The 23,974-nt window shown below is 38.1% G+C and overlaps 1 protein-coding gene across 5 annotated transcripts in view; it reads right to left on the reverse strand.

The window, feature by feature from the left end:
- Positions 1-23,974, reverse strand: part of RANBP17 (RAN binding protein 17) — a 329,638-nt gene that overhangs the window by 46,820 nt on the left and 258,844 nt on the right. For all 5 annotated transcript variants that reach the window (XM_027841755.1, XM_027841754.1, XM_027841758.1 and 2 more), the window contains 4 exons: positions 19,988-20,095; positions 17,121-17,203; positions 2,871-3,085; positions 467-605 (listed from right to left, as the gene is read on the reverse strand). In XM_027841755.1, the coding sequence (XP_027697556.1) occupies positions 467-605; positions 2,871-3,085; positions 17,121-17,203; positions 19,988-20,095 (545 nt within the window). The remainder of the gene's footprint in view (positions 1-466; positions 606-2,870; positions 3,086-17,120; positions 17,204-19,987; positions 20,096-23,974) is intronic.

A 23,974-nucleotide genomic window follows, 5' to 3' on the forward strand; every position in this document is an offset into this window, starting at 1 on the left:
CACACACACACACACACACACACACACACACACACACACACACACACCCTTTTTTCTCTGCCACATCATATTGGATATAACTTTGTCAGGTACCTACCCTCATTTGATGCCTGACCCAAGGCGGATATAATGTACTGTATATATGGCTGGCAAGCAGCAAAATCATACTAGATCTCACTAAAAGACAAACAATTTTGCAGATTCTTTGAGCTCATCAGAGCAAGGAGACATAGGAATATCCAACAGTAACCACAATTAAACAAACAAACAAAAATCACATTTCAATGTAGAACAAAAGGAACATTTCCCACCAGCTTGGATTTAAGTTATAAAACCATCTTTTGCTTTGGATTCATGACAACTTCTTTTCTCCCCCAATTTTAAGATGATTGTTGAAACAACACATATAATAAGCTGCCACAATTACATATTTCATCCAAAAACCAGAGTTCTATGTGATCCTTACCAAGAGCAGTTAGTCCCTCAGAGATAGACGTGAGAAAGTACATGAGCACCTGAGGCTCTAAATTAGTGATGAAACTCATGTGGTCCTGGGTGAGACATTCCAAGAGAGGGTAATAAGACTGGCTCAATTTCCGATATTGCTGAAACAAACAATGACAAGCTACAGGTAAGAAAAATGAAAACATGCTACAGTCCAGTAAAAATGGTAGTTTATAATGTAGGAAATCACAAGGCTGTTTAAATGAGAGGTCAATAAATATACAGAATAATGACTTAATAAGTCCCAATTCAGCATTTAAAGGATTTTTAGTAGTAGTCTCTGATCTCTAGAAATCTTTATTTATGAAACCAGCCATGCAATATATAATCTCAGTTTTGGCTTATTATGTTCTGAGTGCTTAAATACAGGTCAAATCTCTGTTGAGTAAACACTGGCTGGTTTTCCAAATTACTATTATTTTTAAAATATTTAAATTCTGAGCCACTGAACACAGCTTGAGGTAAGAGGCCCATTTCCTATGACTTGCCAATTTTTAACTTCTTCATGGACTTCCATTGCTAAAATGGGAGCTTATCCTGACCACTGGGCTACCTTTTTAAAATCAATGGCTATTGTTCCTCCTCCCAAACTTATATTTAACTAATTTGTACATATGAGTATTTATTTAGTTTGTATTCATGCTACATATGTTTTTATATGTATTTGTTGTCTTTCCCAGTAGAATATAAGCTTCATGTAGGTAGGGATTGTTTTTTTTTCTTTATACTTGTATCCCCAGGGTCCAGCACAGTGCCTAGCACATAGTAGGACATAATAAATACTTGACTGATTTGATTGGTTGTGCCAACAAATCAAACTGAATCAAAAGTTAATAAGTAAAAGGCTTGGCACTCATAATTTGCTAACATGGATAAACTCTTAAGATAACTCAGCTCTCACATGCCATTCTCTGATACATTAAATGACAAGTAGGGGTAGACTGCCAACCCACCAACTCCATTTGTGAGATAATCAGGATACAAGTATGGGTGGAAAATTTAGAATAAAATCTTTTGCTTTACTGTGACAGCAGTCATAGGGATGGAGTTAGATTAACGTCGTCACCAGTTTCATCAGGGCTGAGGCAACTCATGGCCTGATGGATCATACTGAAGATTCCAACTTTCAGATGGTCTTTTTTTTTTATAAGATATAGTCTTTGCTAAGCACTCCCAAGATTTATTAATATAAGGTGTGGGCCACCAAAATATATATGAAGGTTAAGTCAGAAAGTCAGAGGACAGCACCTCTAATGAACTTGAGGCCAACAGGGTCAGGTCTCCTACAGGCAAATTGGTAGGAAGCCTCCCTGAGTTCTACTCTTAACTTGGGTGGCTGAGGCACCACCTGGGTTAAGAAAGTAAATAGCTCTTTGTGGCGCTTTGGGAGATGTATTCGGTTGCAAAACAGAGGCTGATAAATAATTGTTTGTCCTTCAGGAAAAGGGCTGTGCAATGTCACCAGCCTCACTTATTCCTCTGGAGCCATCTGAGTCCAGTGGTGAGATATAGATCGGGATGACTAGAGATAGCCCCAGATGCAGTGGGAGGCCTTGGCCTTTTTAAGCTAAGATCTTTCCCAGGTCTCGGTTTGTCTGAGGTAATGCTCACTCAGTAATTAAGGCCAGGTAAGAAAAGAGGCAAAGAATGGCCTCTTTTACCTAGTTAAAAAAAATCAATCTGATAAGTAATAATGAAATCAAAGAATCACAGAGCTGGAGAGGGCCTCAGAGATCATCTAATCTAACCCTTACATTTTATAGTTGAGGAAATAAGAGGATGGGGTTAAGAACAAGTGATTCGCCCAACTGTCACAACGCTAGTGAGGACCAGAACTGAGTTTAAAACTGAGGTCTTTCAAGTCTGAGTCGAGTGTTCTTCTTTCAACACCATGATTTAAATGGAGTGGGAGGATCAAAACAAGGAATGAAAGGAGTCTAGCAGGACCTAGTCCAATCTCAAACTTCCCACCTCAGAAAGCGCATCATTTCTGGAAGTCAGAGCTCTTTGAAACCCAAACAATGTTCTACTCAAAAAGCAGAGCTGAAAACCACATAATTACAGGTACAGTTGTCAAACAATTAATCTGAATTGCTAATTATGCTTTTTCTTGATGCTGAACTAAGGGCATTCTGGATATTCAATTTGTCACAAAGAGAGATTTGCATATTTTCAAAATAATCTTTAAAACATATAGAGTACCTCTAGTATTCTGAATTGTATAAGATAAATCAGGCAACCTGATTGAAAATATAAAATATTCTGGCACTGTTCTAGCTCCCTTGGCCTCATTATAACAATTCTAAGCCTGTGGTGGTGTTATTTCTTATTTCACACAAAGACTCCCACGATGAATGATTGCTTACTAGCAAGTCACTATGGGACACTGAAAGCAGCATTTTGACAAAGGCCTGGAGTACGTTGTCAAAATGGTTGTCCCCATACAACTTGAAGACGCCAAAGCTGACATAATTTCCACATAAGGCAGACTTGAGAGCAGAATAGCAGATGGAAATGCCCTTGAGTTTCATTGGATAAATCCGATCTTTTGAGAGGCTCCCAAGGGACAGGATCTGATTACCTGTATTAGGGTAAAATAAGAGAGAGAAACTGACATAAGTAGATGCAAATCAAGGCAGTTACAGAGGCATGTCATCTAACATTTTCATTTCATTGCTAATTTTCACATTTCATCCCTATTGTTCCAAGAGCTGTCCATTTGGATGCAATTAAAAACAATTAAGGGTGGACTACCTTAAAAATTCTATGGGCCCTAGGAGCACCAGTGTAATAATAATTCAAAAAGCAAAGGGCAAAATGAAACTTTTGAGATAGAAATTATTCCAAATGCAGGGGTAAATCCCCAGCATAGTGCTTAATTACCGCGTCGTTGATTTGTCTGCTGGAGATCTTAAGGGATGGCTGTTTGTTATCACTGTACTCAAATACAACACTGACCATCAAAATAAAAAGATAACTCTACATAAGAACCTCAGTATTTTCTCTATAGTGGTGATACCACTCACACCAAACAGTTTCTATTTCTAAGATGAGTGACAGTAAGGACTTGTGTTTGGCTAAGCAATAACCCAAGAGAGTTTTTTTTTATGAATTCAGAAATATTTCTTTAGCACTGTTTTTTAAAAATTCCTCTGCCACCTCAAAAAAAAAGGTACATTTAGAATGAAAATTAAACTACATTTACCAAATTGAAAAGAAAGTTATGGGAACAATGTGCTCACTAACATGAAATGATGTAGTAATAATGCACAATAGGCTGGCAGGATATAGGGATAGATGGGACTTTGGAGACAAATCTGCTCATTTTACAGAAGAAGAAACTGAGGCCCAGGGAGGTTAAGTGATTTGGCTGCAGTTACAGAGGTAGGAAGTGAAATTCAGCATTCAATTTCTACTACATCACACTGCTAATATATTCTCTTTCCTTCTTTGATGGAACATGTATGAGTTTGTCTTCTTTTGTATACTCTTTCAGGCGTGTAATTAATGCTTGTGCATTGTGAACTATAAAGGAGAGGACCTTGAAGGACCTGATTCTGTACTTTCTGCCTAACCTCACCCAGCTGCCTCTAGACGGTAGTACATGAAATTCAACCTAGGCAGATAAAAACAGGGCCTCTTTTTATAGATTTCTAAAGGAAATCTGTAGATTCATAAGACTACAGATCATGAACTAGAAGAGACCTCAGAGGCCGTCTACTACAATTATTTCACTTTAGACTATGAAACTGTGCCTGAGGGTTATCAAGTGATGTCCCACTCACACAGGTAATAGGCATCAAAGGTAGGTTTGGAAGCCAGGTCCTGTGACTATAAAGCCATTGCTCTTTCCGGTGTTCTGCCTCCTTCTTATTCCACTTGGTTTGAACTAAGTTGGATATTCTTGCAGAAAAGAATATCTTTCTTGTGAGGAGGAAAACATGTAGGTGGCTTTCAGGACCTTTTTTTGAGGTGGAGGGGCTGCTATTACTACTACTACTACTAGTACTACCACCAGCATTTATAGCACTTACTATGTGCCAGGTACTGTGCTAACTGCTTTATAAATATTTTCTCCTTTGATACTCAAAACAATCTTGCAAGGTACATGATATTATTAACCCCATTTTACAGTTGAAGAAACTAAGGCAAACAGAGTTCAAGTGACTTGCCTAAAGTCACATAATTAGGAAGTATCTAAGGCTGGCCTGGAACTCAAGCCTTCTTGACTCCAGGCCAGGCACTCTATCCATGTGCCATATAACTGTATAGGTAAACCAGACACCAGAATAATGGTTTCAATGTAGCCAGATTAGAATGCTGACTTAAACAATCAATTAATATATTTATTAATCACCTACTATGTGTGGAATATTGTGTGTCAAACACTTTGCTAGGTGCTAGGGTACAAATATAAAAAATGAAATAAAACTACTTTCAAGGAGTTTATCCTATTGGAGGAAGACAGTATAAACGTATAGGGACAGGCACTGCGATTTCATTGGTATGGGGTACTTCTTGGATGAGGAACATTCCCCACTCCCATCCCCTACCAATGAAGGTCACTATCTTCTCTGCAATTCAAGAGTCTTAGAGAGTTGTTCAAAGCATTGAGAGGTTAAGGGATATGCTTAGAGTCACACAGCCAGTATGTGCCAAGAGACAGGACTTTAATCCAAGGTCAACTATCTATCCACTACATTATGCTGTCTCCTATAAGTATATACAGAGTAAATACTCTCTGAATAAATATAAAATAAAGAAAAAGATGTTGAATACAAGGCAGGGAGTGATAGAACTAGCAGTTCATAAGAGATACCTCATATTTTCTTCTATTTTTCCAGTCTTTAGACTTCAATACACCTTTGTCTCATAAAGTCATTAATTTCTGTTTAGTTCATTCTAATTTTTTTTTTAATTTTTAGGCAATTGGAGTTAAGTGACATGCCCAGGGTCACACAGCTAGTAAGTGTCAAGTGTTTGGTCTGAGGCCGGATTTGAACTCAGGTCCTCCTAACTTCAGAGCCAATGCTCTATCCACTGCACCACCTAGCTGCCCCCTAGTTCATTCTAATTTTTAAGGAGTCTGTTACTTAGTTAAAGTTTTTCACTTCTTGTACTAAGTTATTTATTCTCTTTCCAAGCCTTTCTTCTGAAGATCTCATTTCTTTTCTAATTATTTCCTCTACCACTCTCATTTCACTCACAATATCATTTTAAACTAAGCAACAACAAAAATCAAAACCCTCTGGCTTCATTTCTTTTAGGAATCAGAGTTGATTTTGTGTCCAAGCTGTGCATGTTTTTCTTTGGAGGCTTTGATCATAGGTGTTTGGAAGTTATTCTCCTCAGGCATCCCTGTGACCATAAGCTCTGCATGGTGAATCTTTTGTTGCTGTTGCTGCTGCTGCTGCTTACTTGTTCTTTCAGCCTTACCTGTCAGATGGGGACTTTTTGTTAGGGGTAGGCTCTTTGCACTTTTGGAAGGGCTGTCATGATCTTGTATGGTCCCGGTCTGTCTTCTCTGGAAGCCTGAAGCTGTTTTCTTCTCATGGGGGTGGCTCAGGCTAGGGAGGTACAAACTTTCAATGCTCTTGGATCTAGGGAATGATCTGATTGTTATCTTCCTGGACTTTCCAGGTCTCAGATCCTTGACAGACCTGCCCCTGGGAAAAGCTGCAGTATAGAGTGGCTGGTCCTTGTTAGCTAACTGGAAGGCTCTGTCAGTTATGAGCCAGAGACCTATAGGCCTATCCTCAGTCTGAGTGTGAGGGCTGAATCCTCAGTCCTACTCTGGAGTCAGAGTGAGAGCACTGCCAGATTATTCCTGGTCTGAGTCTGGGGGTTGAATCAATGATTCCTCTGTGAGGTTAGAGCAACAGAACTGCAGGCCTGTCTATATTCTGTACTGCATTGGTCATTTGCCTACGGGTGGAATTTGTGATCTTGGGCTGGAAAAAATGACCCACTAGATCTTTACTAGAGTGGCTGTGGGGAGAGCTGAGCTGTCCTGCTTTCTCCTACTCTACATCTTTGTTGGCTGGCCCAGGTACTAGCAATTCTGGGGATGAGGAAAGGCTTCAGGAAGATGGTGCTTCTTTGAGGTGGAAGGGATGAGGCAGTGGATGGGAGTTGGCCAGCGCAAAGGTATAGAGATGGAAGAAGGCATGCTGTATGAGAGGAAGGGAGAGAAGGCCAGTTTGGCTGGAATGCGGAGTAGAGGAAGAGAAGTAACACTTGAGGCTAAAAAGCTAAGCAAGGCCAAGTTGTGAAGAGTTTTAAAAGCTATATAGAGAAGGCTATATTTTATCCCGGAGGCCACAGGGAGTCAAATGCATCTTCTGACTCTATGACCAGTGTTCTTTTCAGTTCACTCCACTGCCTCCATTAACAGTTATGTACTAGGACTCTTCTGAGGAAAGCACTTCATAAATCTTACACTGCTATGGCTGCAAGTCACTAGTTAGTTAGTCAACAACATTTATTAAGTGCCTACACTATGTGCAAGGCCCTGTGCTAAGTGCCAGGGATACAGAGAAAATCAAAAGACAGTCTCTGCTCTCAAGGAGCTCACAATCAGACTGGGGATAAAATTGAAGATAACTATGCAGAAACAAGATAGATACAGGATCAATTGAAGATTTCAGGGGTAAAACAAGTATCTATGCTGCCCTAGACATTTAACCATATGCTACTTTGATAAGTATTTTAATGAGATTACAAATATATGTCATGGCAAGATATCACATCATGGTCATCACTGGATAAGAAGCCAGAAGATTTGGGTTCTACCTCTGCCACTTATGTGAATCTCATTTTGGTGAACTTAATTCATTTTTTCCTCACCTATAAAAACGCAGGTAAATAATTACTTCCATTCATATTCTCATAAGGTTGTTATGAGAATCAAGTGGATAAAACAGAGGCCAGACCATGGCACTCCCTGCTCAATAAATTCCAATGGCTTCCTCTCCATTACCTCAAGGATCAAATACAAATTCCCTTAGCAACCTGGCTTGAATCTACATTTCTAGTTGTTAAAAATACCATTCCTGTTTCTACATTTTTCATTCCAGCCAAACTAGCCATCTTGCTGTTCCTCACAATTAATTTCCTGTAATTAATATCTCTGTACTTTTGTATAGGCTGTCCCCCATTGTCTAGAATGCTCTCCTTTCTTCTACCTTCTAGAATTCAGCTCAGCTCAAACGTCACTTCCTTACCTGTGGCCTTTCTTGATCTCCCTATCTGTTTGTGTCTCACCCTTGAAAATTACCTTATATTTACTTTGTATGTATTTTGTCTATGTTGTCCCCTTCCATAGTTCCTTGAGACCAGGAATTATTTTATCTTTGCTTTTGTATCTCAAGCACCTGGCACATTTCCTGGCTCAAAGTAGTCACTCTGTAAATGCTTGTTTGTTTGATTGATTGACTTATAGATGTGAATCACAGGATGTTACAACAGATGGATAGGACTTTAGAGATAATCAATTTTAACCATAGCATCTTACACATAAGACAATGTAGAGGGTGAAGTTTCTCATTCAAGTTCAGTAGGCAGTAAGATTCCATGTCTTCTGACCAAGCATGAGGCTTTTGTTATCTGTTAAACACTATAAGAATGTAAGGAAGCCACCATTATTAAAAGTAATTACTGGGGTAATGGCACTGTTTTATCTATACAGGGGAGAGGTAGGCTGGCTCTGGCAAAGATCTGGGATTCAGAATAAGCATGTTATAAGGCAGTAATGCAGAAAAGGCCACTCTAACATTAGAGTGCTGTGCTAGGTGCTAGAGACATAAGACAAAGATTTTACCTGTAAACACTAACTTTTACATTAGTTGCTGAAAACAGCTGATGGTGTTTCAGAGTAGAAACAAACAAAATTTAGTTGTAGAACTTTCAGGGAAATATTACCTTTAAACATAAATTTAAGGAATTTTAAAAAGGAAGTTGTGGTAGGAGCAATATTCTTACCCCTCTTCTCAGGTAAGTTAGGCTAATTTTTCCTTAATACCATTTTTAAATCCCGGTTGGATCAGACGACTAAAGATTCAGGCTGCTGACTTTGGTTACTGGTCACCTGAGTACAGAGCAGCCATGCGGAGCTCCATAGATACTCTGATGCTTGGCTGGTGGATCACAATGCAACACTCTGGCAAGGAAGCTTCATTCAGCTGAATCAATTCCCACTGTCTTCAATACTTATCCTTGTTGATTATCCTTCTCTTGCTATGGTTAAATAAATGTTAACTGCTGAATGACCTATAAATGTTTATTTTGTTCCAATATTGCAACTAAATGAAGACGAGATTGGCTTGAGTCAGACTCAGCCCAGAAGAGAAGTTATATATATGTACTTAGAAGGCAGGTATCAGATGCCATTGAAACGAAAATTCCCTTAACTATATTCACACAACCCAAACCAGATGAAAGTTAGAGCTCATCAGACATGCTGCTTTGTTTCAGTTATAGCTGTAAGCCCACATAAATGCCCCAAAGAACTGCAAAAAATTATACTACACTTAACACACTTAGAATAAAATAAATCAAAGAGATTGGCAAGTGATGGAAACTGGCAGTAGGAGAATAATTTTATACTTTTAGGTTGGAAATGGACTAAATTTGCCTTTCTGAGATTGCTAGAAGGTCAGTCAGTGAAGAAACATTTACTGAAGGCCTCTCAAACACTAGACTGAACTAGCAGGTATAGTGGTGAGCCTAATGAATGGTTCCACATCAGATATTAAATAAGAAAACTAATATCTACAGATTGTAGAACCACAGAATGTTTGAAGAGAAAGGGCCTTTAGAGATCATTAAATCTGTCCTCATTTTACAGATGAAGGAAATGAGATGCCAAAGACTTGTTAGATGATGTAGAGAAGTGGTATCTTAACCTCTTTACCTAGGTAGGTTAAGCTAGATTTTCCTTAAAAGCTATTGAGATACTCCTCTGGACTTGGTTGGCTCTGGGAACTATGGGCTCAGTTCGTTAATGTCATTTCCTCATTGCCAGTGGGCAAAGCAGCCACAGGGACCTGGAGGAAGTGGTAAGACAGGCAAGGGAGCTCTGCTCAGCTGAAGTAACTTGAGATGTCCTCAGTGCCTAGCCTTGTTGAATATCCTTTTCCTGCTTAGCATAGTGTCTGGCACACAGTAGGTGCTTAATAAATGTTTAGTCATTGATATGACTAAGTAAATAGTTTTTTTCAACCATTGAATGACCTACAAGTGTCTTTATTTTGTTTCAATGTTGAACATAACCCTATTGGGGGACTAGCCTAAATCAGGCCTTGCCCACTACAACTGGTATACTGGGCAGGACTGGAACATAATGAGTTCCTCTGAGTGAGAGCTAGGCAGTGAGGGGATGGTAATACCAGACTGGCCTTCCTACTTCTGGCAGTGCTTTTTGGTGATGCTTCGAGAACAGGTGGTTCTTTACTGAGTCAGTCCTCATTCCTGGGAGATTAAAGAATAAATATTCTGTGGCCATTTAGCAAGAAGAAGACAATGTGAATATATTTTGTGTCCTTGAGAACTGTAACTTGAAAATAATTATAGTAAACACATATTTTAGGTTCTCCAGCTTTTTTGGGCCTTCCAGCCTGGAAATTTGAGTCTACTCCAAGTTCTACTAGAGGATCTCTTCAGAATTTATTTTACCTTCAAAGCAGCCTGGAGGGACTGAATTTTGGGGGAAGAAATAGCTTTCCATGCTTCTTTGAATTCTTCATTGTTTCTTGTAGCTTGGTACATTTGTGGACCACAATTTGCTGGGTTATTCCCGAACTGAGGGGCATCTAATTTGTTTCCCTTTATTTCCATTTACTGTAAAAAATATTCCTGTATTGTTTCTGTAAAAAAATAGTATTTTGGTGCATATGGGGCCTTTCTTTTACCTCTTTGGAGTATGGCTAGCAGTAGGTCACAGGGCATGGACATTTTAGTCACTTTCTTAGGACAATTCCAAATTGTTTTCCCGAAAGGTTAGAGTAATTTGCTGTTTAATATTTTTAATAATGACCTGAATAAGGTATAGATATTATGCATATCCAATTTTCAGATGACACAAAGCAAAGAGTTTAAAAGGTACTGAGGTCTTAGGCTTGGTTTCAAAAAATCACTATACAAGTACAAGATGGAGGATATGTGGATAAATAGCAGTTTATCTGAAAAAGATCTGCAAGACTTAATGGGCTGCAAAGTGATAGTATTACACTGTACTCTGCCCTGATCAGATCATTGATGGCATAGTTCAGTTCAGTGTTCAGAAATGTTGAAGACTTGGAGAGCATCCAGAGGAGGAAATCCAAGATAGTGAAGAGTCTTGAGATACTGGCACATGATGACTGGTTGATTTGTGGAACTAGGGATGTTTAGCCTGGAAAGACAGCCTGGAGTCATGATACTTCAAGGTTTTGAGGGACTATTAGTGGAAGAGGGATTACCTTTGTTTGGCTTGGTCCTAGAGCAACAGACAGAAATTGTAGAGAGGAAGTTGGCACTCAGCAACAGGTGGAAGTTTCAGAAAGGCAAATTTAGTTTTAATATAAGGAAAAACTTCTTAACAGTCAGTGCCATCCAAAAGTAGAATAGACTTTGTTGGGATGTAGTAGAGTCCTCATCTCTGGAAGTCTTCAAACAAAGGCTAGACAACCTTGAAATGAAAACTATATTCTAGGGAGCTTGTAGAGGATATTTCTGTCCAGGTATGGGTTGAACTAGATGTTATTGAGGTCCCTTTCCAATACCTGAGATTCTATATTGCTTTTACATTCTTCTTCAAGTAGCATTTGTAGCAATAAAAGTGATTAACATTGATAAGATAATAAATCTTTTTTTTTTGAGTCCCAAGTATAGGTATACAACAGAAATGATTTTATAGCATTTTTTGTAATCTATATTTTGTAAACTCCTTGAGGACAGGCACCATTTTGTTTTTGTATCCCTGGTGCTCTGCACAATGCTCTTCACAAAGTAGATCCTTAACAAATGTCTGATGAATTGAACTGAATAAAATTTGAATTCACTGGGGGGGGACCCTTACATGAAGGAATCTGGATTTAAATCCTTTTGTACAGCAAATAATCATTCCTAATAATAGTTTGGTAAATTGAGATTTTCAGTTATTGGATTTTCTTATGTCAGGGCCCATGTCTGCTCCCAAGGAGGAAATAATGGTAGGTCCGCACTAGCCAGTTTCATGAAGAGAATTATAATTTTCCTTTCCATGCACTCCTCAACCAACAGATGTCACCAAAGATGCCAGTACCCAGAGGGTAGCAGGAAAAGAATTAGGCAAATGGAAATTGAGCATAAGAAACATTCAGTTCTTAAAACTGAGGACTAGGTTTCAAAAGTAATAACATTTATTACACCGCATGCAACATTTTGACCAAAAATTTAAAAAAGAAATGTTCTTTTATTAAGTTGCTCAGGCTGAATGGATTACAACACTAAGTTTTGAAATACATGTTCTAGAAGCAATTTAAAACTCATTAGAAATAATAGGCTCGGGCTACTGGAAAATGTGGTAAAATTTAATCCTCATCCAAATGTTACCTGGGCTGTGAGAACAGGAAATTGTTTTGTGCTACTGTGGGTAACCTCACTGCTGACCCTGAGCTGTAACTGCTACAACAGCTGAAAGCTGAAGCAAAATTAAAAACTTACATCAAAGTATATCATGACAGAATGTAGATAAATAAAAAAGCATATTGAAAGTATTATTTTTCTGCCAGTCTCTCCTAGCAGAGAGGTAGAGATGTTGCTAAAAATGTAAAAACAAATAGTCCACTGGCATATAAAGAAGACAGACCTCCCTCCCCCTCTCTGTACTACAAACCAATGACTACACAAATATTGCCTGTGGAAAGAGAGAGGTAATTAGAGATGAAACACAGTGAGTAAGGAGACAAAAAGGATTATATTCCCTCCACCCTACTAAATGGCATTGGTGTTCTCTCTTCCTTGGCTTTCTCCTTTCTTCATTTCAGTAGAGGATCCCCTAGCCTCCCCTCTGCCAAACTGCTTATTGTTCTGTTTCCTCCCATTCTGTACATGCCACTTGGCACTATTCCCCTACTCCTTTATAGGCAATTTTCTCTGGACCCCATCCCAATCCAGCTTCCAGCTCTTGTATTTCATGCAAACCACTTTGTCAGAGCCACTGATGTCCAGGACCAAAGGGCATTTCAGCACCTGCTCCTTAACTTCTTTAAGTATGAGTTGGCAAATCTTATAGAGTTCATGTTTATGATATTGCCTCTCTCCATCCCCTTCTTTCAGTCACATGGCCACTACTTGAGTTCAGAAGCTCAGCACCTTTAGGCTGGACTACCAATACAATCTCCTAAGTGGTTTACCTGTTTCCAGTTTCTACCCCCTCCAATCTGTCCTCCACAAAACTGCCAAAATAATCCTAAAATCACGGATTTAGAGCTCAAAGAGAACTTATAAACTATCTAGTCCTACTTCTTCATTTTACAGATGAGAAAATTTAGGCCCAGAAAGGTCTGAGTTGGGATTTTAACCCAGGTTTTCTGTACTCCAAATCTGGTGCTCTATCTACTTTACCACACTGTCTCTCAAAAAGAATGAATCAGTAAATAAATGCGCACATTTATATACAGCCTTAAGATTTGCAGAAGACTTTATACTCATTAATTAATTTGATCTTAACACAACTCTGTATAGTAGGATTATTATTAGAAGATTGTTATTATCTGACCATGCTCTCCCCTTTCTCAAGAATCTTCAATGGCTCCCTATTCCCTGTAGACAGATACCTCTGCTTGGCATTGAAAGCCCTCCATAATCAGGCTATAGCCTACTTTTACAGGTTTATTTCACATTACTCTCATTCACATTTTCTTAAGTTCTAGCCAAAGTAGCTTACTGGATATTTCTTAATAATTCCTAGCATTCAAATGATATTAATTCCTAGCATTCAAATAATAATAATAATTCCTAGCATTCCTATCTTGCCTTTGGTGTTTTCACAGACTGTAACCTCTGCCTACAACGTACCTCCTCTATTTCTGGAATCCTTGCCTTCCTTCCCTTGAGGCTCAATTCATATTCCATCTCCAATGGGAAGTCTTTCTGGAATCTCTCTAATTGTTAATGCTCTCTTCCTCTTCAAATTAGATCACATTTACTTATTTATATGCATTTTATATCATATATAGACTGTCAGCTTCCTGAGGGAGGGTTTACCACCTAGTGCCATGCCTTACAATAGTAGGTGCTTAAAAAAGATTTGTTGAATTGAATTACATCCAGTGTCCAAGTTTTTAAATCACCATGTGCTTCTCATTGTCCTCTCTAATAATAGCTTCCGTGGGGGGGGGGGGGGGGCAATTTTGTCCTAATTCGTCCCTTCCCTCTCTGCTGGCTCTGGTCGTAATCTCTCTACAGGTTTTTGGTTCTACCTTCTAGGGCCACATCAATTACATCTATCACCTCTTCCACACAAGAGTCTTACAAATATCTGAAGAGCTATCATGTTTCACCTAAGTCTTCTGAGACACAAAATCAGTTGCAGTATTATGAAATACTGAAAATAATAACAATCCAACTTCTATCATCTAAAGAACTTTGAGTTTCACGAATTCAACAGTACTTAATACTCTTCCATGAAGAGAGCTCTTGGAAAAGTCATCACTCTCATTTTATATGTCTAGCAAGGGAAGAATAAAATCACAGACTTTCCCAACACCCCAACTAAGCCTGTAAGAAACATTTAAAAAAAATCAATGCCTCAAGACACTTTCTCTCCCAATTTCTGGGCAATCCATAGAACTTCTTGCTTTCTCCAGAAATGAGAGGTCAACTACAGTAGGTCCTGTTTGGGGACATACTCAGGGTCTATAGTCAAAAGGAGCTTCTTAGTCCTGTGTTAATGCTAGAAAAGTCATTGGTACATTCCTAAGTAGAGGTTTTCCTACTATGTTGTTCAGCTTCACACTTTCAAATTTCATCCTTCCAGGCTAGTTTTTCCTCTGTGGGTGACAAGAGAAGTTTTAGAAGTATGAACCTCAAAGCAGACAATTTTATGGAGAAAGATCACAACAAAGAAATAGGCCTTGGCTGCCACCATTTGAGGGTTTGCAGTGTTAGCTCACCCCAGTTCTCCAGTTTCCCTCCTCACAGTATCATGGACCAACCAGAATAGGCTTTCAGATCTGTCATCAAAAGTACTTCATTGGTTTTTCTTCACAAGGGTACTTTTCTAGTAGGATGTAAGCTCCCTGAAGGCAGAGCCTATGTTCACTGTCTTTTTATCTCCAGGGAGTAGCATATAGAAGGCATTAAATAAATGTTTGTTAAATTGAACTGTTTTTTCTTTCTATGTTGAGTCTTCCTTGTTCCAAGTGATACTGTCTCCTTTTCTTCCTACTTTTTGCTGGTAGACTTCCTGAAATACCATCATCTTAATGGGTTTCTGTCTAGTTTTTCTTACCTACTTATTTGGAAATGCTCTATGGGACATGTCTTGGTATCCTGTGCTCCTGGTAGAGAAAACAGGTTGTTGGCTTGACCAGGCCCATTGCAATAGTTATCAAGAACAGACATTCATAAACAATTAAAATCAGCTTTAGAAAGTAGTGGTAAGTAGGGGAGGTGAGTTGAGCGGGAAAGAACCAATGATGACAGATTAGTTAGTGAAGTCCCCTAGCAGAATGAAGTATTGGTACTACCCCTGAAGGAACCATCGATAACTAAGTTCTGTGGTCAATAGTCTAAGGTGGGAAATGGGAGCAGAAGTCTACAATGAATGTGGTGCAGTGGAAGGAGTGCTGAATTTTGAGTCAGAGAATCTAGATTCAAATCCTAGTTCAGCCACTTATTGCCTTAGTGACCTTAGGCCAGTTGCTTAACCTCTCTGGACTCTTTATCTGTAAAATGAAAAAGGTTGGATCTATAAGGTCTTAGACACGGCTAAAGCTATATTTCTATGACCTTCAGGTTGTTTTTTTGAGAGGATAAAATAGACTTGTGGTCTAAGCACAGTTTAATTCATCTTTTTGTCATAAGGAAGCTTATGATTAAATATAAATTGAAAACACAGTTAATTTTATTCAAGATGTATCTAATTCTAGCTTTAAGAGGTAAAGAGTTTTTTATCGTTTAAATCTTCTACTGAGTATGCTTGAGAACAGATGCAAAAGTTGTGGCCACATACTTGCTTGTACAGATGGAAGTAAGAGAGAGCGACAAGTTTATTAGAAAGTAGATTTACTTTGAATCATTTGCTCCTGTCCTAAATAAAGGCTTTCTGCAGTCTTCATACTCTGACTGCCTCCATACACTACAAATCAAATGTGTAATTACTTCTAAGCATCTTTTAACACAGAGGCTTGTAGCACATACAAATTCAAGTCCCAGAATGTGTCTTGAACTGCAGTAAAAACAATTTAAAACATTTGTTTTTCTTCTAAAAACAAAGTAATAGCATTTTTATGGTCGTTCCCACTCACATGCACTTAAAATGGGTTTACAAAATTTTGTGAAATCCTTTTCTAAGTATTCAGAAAGAAATAAAATTTTCAAAATGTCTTTTGAAATTCAACATAATTATTTGGAGTTGCCTACTTCCTTGTGAGGATACATGTGTGCATACAGTGGGTGACCAAAGAAGATGGAGACAAGATGACAATATCATTTTCTTTCCAGAGAGTTCTTTTCCATCTTGTCTAACACTAAAGATGAGGCTAATGTCCCAATGGTGCAGAAACAACTTGCTGAGATTCTGACTGATAAAATTGTATGACTTGACAAGTGATAAGGATCATGACATACAGCTAAGGACCAAAGAATTACAAATGTATTACATTCTTGAAGTTCCAGATGATACGTGGTTAGATAATAATCTCTAACTTATAATTGTCTCTGGGGGTAACTGTCATGAGACTATGAATAATCTACTATACAAGAGTGTCCCAAAAGTCTTGGTGCAGTTTAAAGCCTTGATAGCTTAAAACTATACTAAGACTTTTGGAACACCTTGTACAATGCCCTTTGCAGATGGGTACTCATCAGGTTCAGTGGGAGATTACAGGACTGGCAGTTAAGGGATTTGAGCTCTAGTCTCAGCTCTGCCCTTTTGCTAGGCAAAACATGTCACCACCACAGGCTTTATTCCATTTTTTTTTCCTTCCAGAAAATGAAGGGCTTGAACTCCTTGACCTTCATGGTCCCTTCTAGAGTTTTCACTTCATTTACTGAAATCTTTTATTCAAATTTCAGTGCTGGTGGTGGTTTTTGGATCCAGTGAACCCTAATCCATCTTGGACTACACAGTTCTGAATGTCCCACTAACTTTTGCATATTATATCCAGTGCATTCTCTTGTCCAATAACACTGCCGTTTTATCCACAGGAGATTCAGCATGTTGGCCTGGCATGATTTGTGGTTAAAGGAAAGCTGCTTATTTCTTCTGGTTTTTAAATGATGGCCATGCCACTTTTCGCACTCCTTTTACCCACTCCACAAATCCATAAAGATGTGAAGGTTCAAAGAAAAAAGATAACTAACATCTTTCTTTCCTCCAAAGAGAGATAAAGAGTTATACTGCCAAGACAAATATGGAAAAAGATACTCACCATAAGTGCAAATCATTTTACTAGCCTCTCTGAAGAGAAGAATTCCATTAGGAGATGATACATCAAAATTCAAACGCTGGGACCTGAAAAATAATGTCTCCAAATTAGGCTACATGCAAAGACAAAGAAAAGAGATATGGGTTTAAAAACCCCCAACAATTTCTTCTATTAGAATACTGCAGTAAGAACATGGATGCATTTTTTAAAAAGTGTCTGAATAGGTATGCAACACCAGTCATTATTTGTTGAATAAAGGATATTGACCCTCAACTGAACAAGCACTGGCAAAATCTGAATGCCATGTTCCTCCCTAAAGAAAAAGGAGCAATTAAAGAGAGAAGCTGGCCTCACTTACTTGTTGGTTCAGTGATCAAATTCTTGTCTGTCCCTTAATTAGGATGTTGAAAGAATGGTGTTTTTGATGACCACAAACACTTCCACAGCTACAAAAACAAAATCTGAAACTTTCCATATTCCATAATATTTCTACCATTTTTAACCTTAAGAAACACTTGCCTCTAAAATTCTCAGATTCCTAAATTGTCAGACTCCCTTCTTCTCTCAAACATTTCTACTTTGTTACAAGGACAGAACACTAAAATTTACCTTTAATGTAGTGATTCAAATTCTGTTTTTATTCTCTACATGCTGCACTACATTGGCTTCTTTCCACTATTACCATATTTGGGAATGTGGACATTCCCAGGTTAAATTGTATGCAAATGCTTTGCAGTTAATGAATGCAAACAGGTGTATGTGCATCTAGCCACGAGTGAGAACTATATGCTGTATGCTGCGTCTTTATTTACCTTGAATGCAATCCACACTGCACGCAGCATGTGTCGTTTTCACAGATTCAAATGTGACAGATGTAAAACTCAAATCTGTCTTCAATACTGAACTTGCATAATGAACCACCTGATACCTAGTAAAATACTTTAACCATGTCAGACTCTAGATAAGATGGCAGTCTCGACTGTACACAGCTCGAGAAAAGAGCACCAGCATCAGAAGTTCTCTAAAGAGAATAGTCATTTTCTTTCATCCCACCAAGTGAAAATCGGTTTGAATATGGAAAGTTGCTCCACATGCTGTCCTGGCATGCCTGTTCTTTATTTTGTATCACTTGGTCTTGGGTTACTCTGAATTACATTCTTATATTTGTTGGCCTTTAACAAAAACACCAAACCTTTTAAATACATTGTTAATTAAAATGAAGAAATCAACCCAAAGGAATTTTTACAGTAATTAAAGTAAAAGCAGAGACCTTTCTTAAAAGTGACATTGTCAGGAGTAGATTTCTTAGCTGTTCTGTCTTTTGTGTATTTATCAAATACAATGGAATGGAACAATATGTGTATCAATATGAATATATGTATGTGCAAGTCTTTTTTAGTTTGACTACAAGATGAAATCCCTTGTTAAAGATTCATGTGTGTATGTATTTTATATCTATCTATCTATCTATTTATCTATCTCTTCAGACTACAATCTTACAGCCTGACTTGCCTGATTTCATATTTGTTTTGAGAAAATCTATTTCTACCAGCTATCCAGGTTTTAAAACACCAAGATTTTGTAAATTATTTCTAAGCACAAGTCCAAGTTCAGTACAATATAAAGCGGTGATTTCTCCCTTCAATGAATAGAGGTTTATTTTATATAATATTACATGTTAATAAAGTAATAGAAATTATTTGATTGAGCAAACTACTGAGATTTAATTGAGGACAAACAATGGTTAGGTTTTACAATAGAAAATATAGTCAATTTATCGTGAACATTTGTAAGAAATCAATGAAGCTAGTTTTTTTTTAAATGAAAGCCTTAAAGGAATTATACTTACATTTTGTTGATTTTTTTTAGCTTGTTTCAGAGTTAAATATTTGAATGATTGCTCCAGACAATCCAGCATCTGATAGAAAATTAGAGCTCCAACATAAGCTCCTTCCTTATCTGCACATCTCCCTTCTAACATGCAGCTCACAAAGCAGAATTGATGAAACAGGATGGCTAAGTGACAGGTAATTTGGTGCTTAGCCACATTCACAATGACATAGTTTAAAGTGGTAATACCAATTATCACGTTACTCTTTTTTCTCCTGTTCATTCAGCCATACTCTTTGTTGATATTTATATTGACAACATTTAAATATCTGATGGGCTACACAAATTACAAGATAGGTCAGAGGATACTAAGAAGTGTTACAATTGACTATTTAAACAAAAACTGTATGTGTGGCTAAATCACACAAATGTCTGAAGAATGCTGTCCTGGCTCTACTCCCAGCTCTGTTACCCTGTGACCTCAGGAGAATTATTTCTCTCTGCTTTAATTTCCCTATTTGTAAAATGAAGAGCTTGGATTTGAGTATATCTAAAGTCCTTCCTGGTTCTGAAATTCAATTTTACATGTAGTAAAATAATTATGGTATTTTCACCTGTAGTGTTTATTTATACACATATCCATTTTGAACTTCCTTAGGGTCATATTACTGCTGTATGACCCACTTTCTTTCCTCTCTTCCTTCTTTCCCTCTTTTCCTCCCTTCTTCTCCTTCCTCCAGTTTTATACCTCTATATTAACCCTCCTCCCCCAACAAAAACTTCTATACCCCGGACAATGTTAATGTTCTCAGTATAAAGGACCTTTTTCCGGCTGTATGTTCAAATGCTTATTAGAAAAATTAATATAATTTAATCAGTTAAGGTATTTCTTCTTAATAAGTCAAAGACATAGGAAGGAGAATATGCTAATCTTTCACTCCAGAGCACAAGTTAAATTTCAACTTTAACGAACATACACGATAGAAAAGACTGTTTGCCAGGCTGGGGATTACAGTCATTAGTTCATTCCTGCTTTTTACCTGTTCTGCATTAGTTCTGCCATTAGTTTCAGGATGGGAGTTGTACATGCGGGTTCTTGGTACCACCGCTCGATAGCCTTCTGAAGAATAGGAAGGTATGCTGAGTAGCTTTTATAAAGTAAGTTAAAGAAATACGTATGTCAAATAAGTATCATTGCCTCAAATTAAATCACTTTTTAAGGGGAACAATGTTTGTTACACATCAATTTCTTAAGTACAAATGATACTATATACAATATCTATTTGGTTTGCTCCTATGATTTCATCAGTCAACCAATTAATTATGTGCCAGGCACTGTGCTAAGCACTGGGGAAACAAAGAAAGGCCAAGGCCAAAAAAAACTATCCTAAAACCCCAACAAAAATTCAGTCTTTGCTCTCAAGGAGCTCACAGTCTAATGGGGGAGACAGTATGCAGAACAACTACATGCAAATATATACCAGATAAACTGGGGATAATCTCAGAAGGAAGGCACTCAGATTAAGGAGGTCCAGGAAAGGCTTTTTGCAGAAGATGGGACTTTAGATGAGACAAAAAGGAAGCCAGGGAAGTAGACAGCAGAGATGAAGAGGGAGAGAGAACCAGGTATGGGAGACAGCCATCGAAAACACTTGGACTGTGAGAACTCCCAGCAGGGACACTTCCTCTACCAATGCCGTTCTCCATAATGTAGAGTCTTAGAGCAAACTACTCAGTGCACCGCAAGGCCGTGACTCGCCCATGGTTACACAGTTAGTACACGTCAGGGGAAGAACCTGAACCTAGCTCTTCCTGACTTCCTCTACCCACTATACCATGCTACTTCTCTACTGAAACCTGTATTTTCTTTTATTTTCTGTATTACGTAAAAGATAATGTTCTGGTCTATCTTTGGCAAAAATGCTCCTAATGAAATACAGTCTAGTAAGGCATCAAGTGAATTTAAGTTTTCTACTATAAGAAAATAAATTTAGTCCAAGTTTTGCTAGAAGGACAAACAAAAACATGTCTAGATTATTAAAAAAGAGAGGAAGCAGAACTTAAACTAAAAATTCATCCAGCAATCAGCCAGGTCTAAACTCAAGACCACTGTCATTATCAACACTGTCTTAAACAACAAATTGATGTGGATGAAGCTTATATACTGTAAGCTAAATGGAGCATGCTCTGGCCCCTTGAAGCATACAGTCTAGGCCAAACAACACACATGCAAAAGGATAAATCAGCGAAGATGGTGACCAAAAAAGTGTACCAGTTAGGTTGTGTTAATAATTTCTGGGAGTGTGTATCTGGATAGCTAAAACAAAAACCCAAAGAAGGTTTTGTTTTCTGATTGCTTTTGGTGAAAGTGTTGATTTAGCCTAGTTCATGTTGTATGAGATCACACAGATCACTCTGGTAGGAGGCAAAGGTATAAGGGAAAATGGAAAAGGCCCCAGAGAATTTGTATAAACCAAACCTTCATTTCATTATCTTAAAATCTTAAGATTAGCTTTTTTTTATTTCAATGATCTCAATCATATCTTTTTCTTGTGAATTGATCAAAGCATAATTCCTTTTTACCCTGCCATCTTGAAAGCAGGGCTTTGTATCTTTGACCAGAACTATTGACTTATTTATTTTGTTCTTTTTAACTGTGTTCTTCAGTAGAAAGCCTCAGGGAGTAATTCACATAAAAATACCCATAATTCAAATACAGAAAAACCCCAAATGCTCAAAAGCAGCACCCTTTCACAAAAAGGACAGAGGCCACTGCCTTTTATACTTGTGGTTGGAGATGACAGACTAAGATTGTCTTCTTCTTGTCAGAACAATGAGTTGCAAAGTAAAAAATTCAGTCAACATGGTTGTTTTGTCTGTTTTATGTAATGGCAAACAGATTAGTGTTGAGTTGATTTTTTTCCCCCCTTGAATTGACCAGTTGCTTTATTAGATCTGTCTTATTCCCTGATGGCCAAGAAACATAGGTGGGGAAAATGGTTTATTTGTGGAAACACAAATGCAGTAATCATCAGCAAGAATGCATCGCAATCTCTCAATCAATCAACAAACACTTATTAAGTACTTACTATGTGCTAGGTTCTGGGTATACATGTACAAAGAATGAAATAATTAACAAAGTATGTTTGGAGAGGGCCAACTCAGAGGGGACCAAAGAGATTGAGATAGTCACACCTAAAAGGAGGACAGGCAAACACATGTATATTTTCAAGATATCATGGAAGGAATTAAGGACATCACCTTTTCAGTGAACTCTGCACTCACTATGGGAAAAGGCCAGTGGATATAAGATATGCTCCCCTTTCTGTGAGGAATGAGACTGGTGCCAATTCTAATATTCTTCTGACAGAGGTGACTGCCACTAAGAAAATGACTGATTATTAGAAAGTGGAGTAGAGACCTACTAAGCAGAGAGGTCAAAAGGGCTTCAGTGAGAATGCCACACTCAGGTTATAGGTTGGGGATCTGAACGCTTCTATAAGTTTAATTTTGCAGTTGCCTTTAGAGAACTGAACTTGTGAAACGAGGAAAGTGGAGCCTCCTAGGAAGATGCTGATGTACACACGTAGCACAAAAATCAACTTGAAACCTGCCTTATCCAATAGGAGCCCTCCTTTCAATGGAGTGGAGGCATTGAATTTATAATGGAAGAATCCCTGTACTATTTTATATACCAACAGGTAAACACAACTACCGTCACCTGGATCTATTTGAAGAACTGAGCAGGTCCACATCACAGGATTGCAGGCCAAGGTTATCCAGGGTAACGAGGGTACACTCTAGTTCAGGCCCTCAGAGCCTGTCACCTGGACATTATAATAGCTTCCTATCTGATCTCCCTATCTCAAGTCTCTCCCCTCTCTCTAATCTATCCTGGTAACTGCCAAAGTGATGTTATTAAAGCACAGTTCTGACCATGTAACTCCCTGGCTCAATCAGCTTCAGTGGCTCCCTATTGCTTCTTGGATCATATACAAACTCCTGTTTGCCATGAAAAGCCCTTCACAAACCAGCTTCAATTTGCCTGCCTTTCCAGCTAGATTACATTTTCTCCCTTTCAGACACTTCAGGGCCAGCCAATTTTTTTTAACTGTTCCTCATACGTACCATTCCATCTCCTGTGCCTCTCCTACACCCCTTTAACTATGCACAGGCTGTCTCTCATGCCTGGAATTCATTCCCTCCTCACCTCCACCTTTTAGGATTCCTGGTTTCCTCCAAAGCTCCACTCAAAAGCTAGCTACCTAACTCCCTTCCAATCACCTTGTCTATACTTGGCATATGGATGATATGTCTCCTCTTATAGAATACAAGCTTACTGATGGTAAGGACTGCTTCATTTTGTCCATGTATTCCAAGCCTACTTAGAAAAGTATGTAGTCATTAAAGAAATTCTTGTTCACTGATTTCTACATTAATAGTGTTACACCATATTTACAGGATGCTGTGACTGGAACACCAAAGGAGTTACTCAGCATCCAGTCAGATTAGACAAAGTAAATGGAATCTTAAGAGATCTAAACCCTTTGGTTTAGGTAGGTTCCTTTGAAACAGATAACCCTCTAGTCATCACTTTTGGTTGTCTTTGGCTAGAAAGCAAAATACTCAAGGAAAGTACAATCAGTAATAGTGCTTCTTGAGAAAACACAAAGTTTAATGATATATCCTTTTTTACCACTGACTTTCAATTCTCATCTTCTCTGTGGTCACATTTTCTTATGTAGGAGATAAGTTTTGCCTCCTCAACTTGTAAAGTTTATTGGTAAAACATTTAATTGGTTACTTCTTATTGAACAGTTGGAAGATTTGCTTTGCACCAATTATTATGTAACTCATGGCTTGAAGATGACCTTGTGATCTTGAAGGTTTTATCAGAAAAAGCTGTCCTGGGTCTTACCAATCTGGAAAGACTTTGGATATTGGTCTGGTTAGCAATCTGCATGTATTATACACCTCCTATATACAAGACACTGTGCCAGTCACTGAGCATACACATACAGAAGTGG

The sequence above is a fragment of the Vombatus ursinus genome, unplaced genomic scaffold (assembly GCF_900497805.2).
Source record: "Vombatus ursinus unplaced genomic scaffold, bare-nosed wombat genome assembly UNPS02014863.1, whole genome shotgun sequence".
NCBI classification, from domain to species: Eukaryota; Metazoa; Chordata; class Mammalia; order Diprotodontia; family Vombatidae; genus Vombatus; species Vombatus ursinus.